This window comes from Pomacea canaliculata, linkage group LG3 (assembly GCF_003073045.1).
Source record: "Pomacea canaliculata isolate SZHN2017 linkage group LG3, ASM307304v1, whole genome shotgun sequence".
NCBI lineage: Eukaryota > Metazoa > Mollusca > Gastropoda > Architaenioglossa > Ampullariidae > Pomacea > Pomacea canaliculata.
Window position 1 is genome coordinate 20,924,631 of NC_037592.1, and position 6,888 is coordinate 20,931,518.

At 38.7% G+C, this 6,888-nt stretch overlaps 1 protein-coding gene across 1 annotated transcript; it reads right to left on the reverse strand.

The window, feature by feature from the left end:
* Nucleotides 1-68: 68 nt before the first annotated feature.
* On the reverse strand, nucleotides 69-6,833 carry LOC112559557 (anaphase-promoting complex subunit 4-like). Its single transcript, XM_025230889.1, has 3 exons — nucleotides 3,919-6,833; nucleotides 2,990-3,208; nucleotides 69-1,240 (listed from the first exon to the last, which is right to left on the reverse strand). The coding sequence occupies exons 1-3, from the start codon at nucleotides 5,596-5,598 to the stop codon at nucleotides 803-805; spliced, it is 2,337 nt and encodes a 778-aa protein (XP_025086674.1). The 5' UTR covers nucleotides 5,599-6,833; the 3' UTR covers nucleotides 69-802.
* Nucleotides 6,834-6,888: the final 55 nt, after the last annotated feature.

The following is a 6,888-nucleotide window of genomic DNA, read 5'->3' on the forward strand; positions in this document are numbered from 1 at the left end:
TGCAGGCGTTTGCCTAATACCATCATACAGCACTGCCAAAAGGAATCTGATGACACTTGAAACTTTTGTTTCATTTGATGTGTTGGTGTTTAATGTGGTAATACACATTTATCCCCAAAATTTCAAACCCAAAAGATATATTCAAGTGCTGTTGTTAAATAACATAGCTGATAAGTCAGTACTGAAATCAGCACACAAAAAATACATCAGTCTTTTCCATATTCTCTCCTTCAAATGTTTCAAAGAAATAAAGCAACAATAACAGAAACATAAACAGTGTCTCCTCTACTTTGTACATCACAAGATAATAGCTGTTTCTACCAGACCAGCATTTATATTTTTTTAACATCTTCACTTTCAATTCTCAAGCTACCATCTTAAATCTAATATACACTGAACTCTATGATTTTTATGACTGAAAAACAAAATCCATTTTTAAGAAAATATCACCACCCACAGAAAGAGGATCAAGAACACAGACATGATGATAGTTTATCAATATGTTTACGCTGGGAAGGCCTCAGCCATGGAAGAGCTCATAACTCATATTAATTAGGCCTATCATGACGTCTCAATTTTGGCCTCTCCATGCACAATGGTGTTGACAGCAATGTCTCAAGACTGAAACATACGTATTCACCCTAATTTGGGGAAATAGTACCATGCATTAAGCTTTAGTAATCATGAGAACAAAATTTTGCACCTCCGTAATCCTTTGAAATTTTGGAACCCACACCTTATACTGCTCTAGGCACCATAATACATCCATCAATTGTCTGTCGTTACAAAAACTTCATTTAGCTCATACATCTGCACCACAGCCAGAGGTGCTGGTGTTTTCTTTGTTCTCATCACTCTCATTCTCACTGGCACTGACATGTGACATGTCTGTCAACTGCCAGCTGCTGGGTTGCATCATCCAGCTCTCATCCTTTTCCCTCTCTTCTTCCTCTTCTTCCTCATCTTCCTCTTCTGCCTCCATTAAGAAAATGCGAACACGACGACGAGATTGAAACAAAACTGTGGCTGTTTTACGAGAGCCACTGACAGCAAGTGAGTGAGCCTTCATGTGCTGCAAATGCTGCAGTGCATTGCTGGGCAACAGCTGACCAATAGGCAGATGCTGCAGTGTCGTCATATTGATGATATTTTCTGCTGTGTTGATGCTGCAGTAAGCTGAAGGGGCAACAGACAATATTGGAAACTGCACCAGTGCTGAACGACCGTCAGGAGCATTTTCCTTGAAAAAGCATCAACAATATCAATTTTCAATAGCATATGGACACAGCATCCAAATAAAAGCCCAACTAACAATGTAAAATAAACTTTCTCAAAACTTGCACCTATAATATCTACAAAAGAAATTACTTTATTACTTGAAATATCAGTCACAAACAAAAATATTTCCGAAGAAACTGAAGTTGTTGGGGTTTTTTTTTCTTTTTAATAAATGCCTTTGACTCGCATTGATTTTGCACAACTGGAAATGGGGGTGAAGCATTTGAGGTTGGAAGGCAGGGGGGAATTGGTATTTTACACCGAGCCAGCAGCTAAGGCTATATCAATGCAAGGCAGCCAGCATTGTAAATAGATGCCACATGCAGAGAAAGAACAGAGACAAGAGCTAAACTGCTGAGCTACTGGACCACCCAAGGCTGGGAGGAAGGAGACTCCTTAACATCATTTTTGAAGAAATAAATTAAGCTCAATTAAAGATCTGTGGGCATAGCTGGGTATCATATAGGTTTGCATTTTAGTGCACGTAGTCTTGGCAGCAACACCTAATCACAATCCAATAAAAGACCTTTATTTCCCTGGGTATGGGAAGCATCATAGTCACACTTAGCATTAAAAAAAACATAAAATCCTAATTAAATGTTTCATGCACATCCAAATTTCTGCTGGTTTTGTATTAAATCCAGTTACAGCAGAGTACTAAAATCAGTTTGATGTGCTGCTGCAAATAGCACGTAGTACTCTAGCATGTTACAGCTACAAAATTATCATTTGGAGAGGGGTCGTGAGAGGGGGGGAAAAAAAAATATTGGTATGTCTACTGAACTATGATCTAAGGGAAGTAATCACAACTTTCTGCAAACCAATTTGTTTTTTAACGTTAAAGTTTCCCATTCTGCAACATGATCTCAAATTGTTTTATAAAAGATCACAGCAAAAATCTTTTTGAATAGTCAGTTCACCATATTAATCAGAAACCATATTTGTGATGCAAAGCGAATCATTTTCCTGAGGTAAAATGGGGAAATCACTAACAGACACAGTTCAGACTCTTCAGATATTGATTTACCTTACTTTACTCCATGGAATCTTATCCATAATTATGGGCCTAGAGTTAAAACATTTGCAGAGTCTGGTGCCATTTTATAACTATGGCGACAAATTGCTTGCGCTTGATTTCCCGGAACAACAAATTCTCTTCAATTCATGAAAATGGTTCTAGATTGTTTTTAGGAATATGAGATCAATGACATTTTTTTCTTTGCACAATGTCCAAAATTATTACCTGCAAAAGCAAAGACAGAGTCTTTTGGTCATATGCTGCAAGGTCCAGGATTACATATCTGTAGCCATTGGAACACCAACTGATGGTTTGTCTGGCTGGTTTAGGTTATCTAATCCTCCAGTTGTTATGGCTACAAGACTGTCTTGGACTACCTACCTGTAAAAGTCAACCTCTTTTAGCAAAGGACAAAAATCTACTTGGTGAGTATCAATCAGTTTTACAACATTTCAATATTACTTTAAACCTCAAATACTTCATATACTTTGGTCTTCCTTTATTGATCAGTCTTCTTCTACTTTGAAATGACTAAAGAATGCATGCACATAGAATGCTCATGTCTCCCATAGATAAAAATTTTTCCATTTATTCATATAGTGTAAAAAAAGAAGCAAGATATGCAAAATGTGGCATAAAAAATATTTATATCCTACTATTCAAACAATGCATTATTTCAGAAGGTGCTCCTACACAGTGTGAGTCAGTTGTCTGGCGAAGGATGTAGAATACATCATTAGGCAGGAAGTTTGCAGTAAATACAGTGATAGACTGGCTGGCACCTGGGTCTGTAAACTGACACACCCTAGGCTGAGCATGCTGGTGGAATGCACCTGCCTCACTAGAAGTAATTGTAAAAAGGTGGTAGATCACAGTGCAGCGAAGTGATGGAGTGATGACATTCAGTGGACGCTGAAAAAGAATCATCTAAAAATCTGTTTATACCATCTACCTCTTTCTTTACTCAAAATAGATAATTTTTATATGTTTTATGAGATCGATTCTAACTTCATTTTTAAATAACAAAAGTTTTTTTTTTCTCTTTTGTTTGATGTGTCTGATAGACAACAGAAATTGACAACTGGTCACCTTCACAGAAAATGATTATTTGTCTAAGTTATTTCTCTACTGACATCATTATTAAAAAAAATTAATGACTTGTGTTTGCAGCCACAACAGCTCTTGAGCACTTGAAAAGAAAGAACAATAACTGATTTTTGTTTTTAAGACTTAGCTCACTTGGATTTTTCAGTTTACAGCATCCAGTGTTTCATTAAATAGTATGTCTTCCATTCATTATATATGGTCTAGGGATGTGGATAAACTAGTGGTTAGAACACTGGTATCCAGGAGGCACACCACTCTGATGCTTGTATGATGCACTGAACTTTTACCAGCTGTCAGGATTGGGTATCTGACTCTATAAAGATTAGGAGACTAGCTTTACCATTTTTTTCTGTAATCATGCCCTATTTCATTGAGTTTTCTTTTTTCTACTCAGTTGTAGTTCTTGTACTATCATTTTTGAAATGCCTCAACTAAAATTTAAATATTCGAAGTTTCTGCTAACTTTAATCCTGAAATTAATCAACTAATCAACATAAGGAAGCAGCTAGCAATACCTGAAGAGCCGACTGCACTGCCTGCTCCATAGCATCCTGTAGCTGCAGCAAGGACTTTGTGCTTGGCGTTGGATACAGATGAGGACTGTCAGATAGTGCTGGTGAAGTGTTTACAAACTGCACCCATGGATTATTGGTCATATGTGATGGATGAGTCAAGTCTTCACGCTTGAGGTACTGGCCTACTTTTTCCAGCTTAAAACCTGATCGCCCCTCCTTGCCTGCTAATGATGAGGCAGATTTTTGTCCATACATATCATCTGAAAATAATGAATTCTCTTCTGGTATAAAGTGACTGAAGTTATCTCTCAAAAACTCTGCTACAAAGCTGACATCATGTTGTGTCATCTTACTCAGCTCTGAAGGTATGTCCTCCTTGGACAATCGCAAAATAACAACATATAACCAACGGAAGAATGCTTTAAAGTTTTTTATGCTACTATCAATGACCTGCTGAAGGTCATAAGCACTTATTACCAGTGACCCTGCAGCTTTTATGGATTCCTGAATAGAATCTGCATCAAGCCCTAAGACTCCAAAATGATCATGCCACCGGGCCATACCTTGCAGATACGTCAGGTGAAAGACTAGAGCTTGGCTGGCAGTCTGTAAATGTTTTACTACTAGTTTCTGAATATTTGAGTAAGATGTTTCAATTGAGAAACCTAATTTTTTAAGGCCCTTCTCTGTCAACTCATGCAACAGAAAGTTTTGTAACTCTACACTTGGAGTTCCAAACAGCAAAAGTTCCAAGAAGTCATTAGACACAGTTCCTTGTGCACTGCGACATTTTTCTTCAGCAAACTTCAGTAGCTTAGCATCCATCTCAGTCAGAATATCTTCCCATGCCTCTGACATCTGAGTCACTGTTGTCTGCAAATGCTCTATGAGCATGAGCACTTGTCCATACTGTAGTGCCATCAATCGAATCTCCTTGTGTCTCATCATCAAAATCTTAGTGTCAAAAGTAAGAAGGTAGTAGTCAATTTCATCTGATTCATCTGAGGTTGACTCAACAACAAATGACAGTGAGCACAGATCTTCTGTTATTATAGCAGAGCACACCCGTCGTTCTTGTGATCCATCCTGAATTACAAATGTTACTGATGCCACTCTAAAAATGCCATAGGCGATCAGATGCACAACATCCCTGTTTGTACCAAGCACCAAAAAGTTCAGCTCTTTCTGATCTTTCAGCTTTTTTCCATCTTCAACCACCTCTTCCACGGCACCTTTGGAGACCGATCCTTCACTGTGATGCTTGTTGAGTGGCTGGACTTTTGGCAAAAACTGCATAGAATTGTCTTCCTTGTAGGGATCAGCTGTCCATGTGCTGCCGTCGGGTAAATACTGTGCAATCCAACTCATGCATGTTATTTCCCCTTCCACGCTGGCATCGTGTAGCACCTCTCCCTTCTCTACGTCGCACAGCTTTAGTTTCCCTGACAGGTAGCCTACAGCCAAAACTTTGCCATCTGGGCGCCATGCCATTCCTCCTATCTTCTCTTCCTCCCCAAGCGATGGAAGAGTCCACACCTTCTGCCACGAAAGGCGATGCAGAACCACTTCACCATGTGATGTCGCCAAGGCGATCAAATCCAGCTTAGGTGACCATAGCATCATATCCACTTCGGTGGATACATGCTTTTCGTCAACAAGCTTGAAAGATTCTTCGGGCATTGCAAACTTTTTCTGTTAAGCCTCAAGAGTATTCTATGTTGCACCGTGAGTTCTCAATTAATGTCCAAACCAGTTGCCTACTTTATATATAACTTGTTTTGGTAAAGCACAATTTTTGGCGTTACCCCATCCTCAGCAGGCGGCCATTCTCGTCAGGGATGAAGCATAGGCGTGATCTCCCTTGAGTATCTGGAAATGAAATGAGTGCTCCCCCAAACCTCAGCGACAGAGCTATTGAAATCATACAATATTGTATAATCCCGATCTTTAGATATATAGCTCTTTTGGTAATATTTGACGTTAATAGTTACTTTATTTATCGGTGATCTATTGCCTTTTGGGCTTGAGACGAATTGGTTTTTGGTGTGGGACGAAATGGTCTTGGGGTGAAATGACCGGCCCCCCGAATCAGCTACAGAGAGAGATATTCCATTAAGGAATTAAAGTGTTTGGTTAAGATGTACACACAAATACATGACTGAACATCCTTTGCAGCAGTGAAATACTGGAGAGGGGAAGAACTTTTGTCAGTGTCTTCACCATACCTTTGAAAATCCCAGCATTAATAATATGATGGTTAATAAACGGGATAAACCAAGCACAATTTAAGACCTCGAGGAACATTCATATGACAAAAATAGGCGAGAGATGAAACCGTCAGTCTCAACTGATTGCGCTCCACTTCCCCGACCTAAATCAGACATTATGGAAGTTCTCTGTAGACTCCTCGTAAACTTCTTTTCTCTCCCGGGAATCATAAAAAGAAACAGACTAATTGACAATAGTTTTTAGGATTTAAAAATAAAGCCGCGACTATAAAGTATAACCATGGACATATATATATATTCGTGTGTACATCTTTACCAAACACTTTAATTCATTAGTTCGTGGTATAACCGTCGGTCAGTCAACAACAATGTGAAACAGATAAATCCGGTTACGATTAACATTTTAACTAATTATTGTAAGCAGTAGGCAATATAAAGTTTCTAATGCTGCGAGTGCGACTGCTGCGATAATAATCTAATCAGTTTATAATTAGGCCTACTAAGACTAAAAGATGAAACGCATTATCTGCCCAGACGACATCTGACATCAGGAAATCTGCCTAAAGGTAAATATTTACATCATCGATGTGTTGATGCATGCAAAACCACGAACTAATACACGTTCATGTGCGAAACTAACAAAATTTGAGGTGCGACGATAATCAATTCTTATTAAAAGATTCGATTCCTGTGCGATCACTAAACGTTTCTTTGATGTTTTTAAGCACTAGGGGTGGGGGTC

What these genes read in the sequence shown, in the direction of transcription:
- LOC112559557 (XM_025230889.1), bottom strand. Translation starts at nt 5,598, where the DNA reads ATGCCCGAAGAATCTTTCAAGCTTGTTGACGAAAAGCATGTATCCACC. An exon ending in CAGTGCAGTCGGCTCTTCAG is followed by an intron (nt 3,209 to 3,918) that starts GTATTGCTAGCT and finishes ATTCTTTTTCAG; the next exon opens with CGTCCACTGAATGTCATCAC. An exon ending in AGACAACTGACTCACACTGT is followed by an intron (nt 1,241 to 2,989) that starts GTAGGAGCACCT and finishes TGCTTTTTCAAG; the next exon opens with GAAAATGCTCCTGACGGTCG.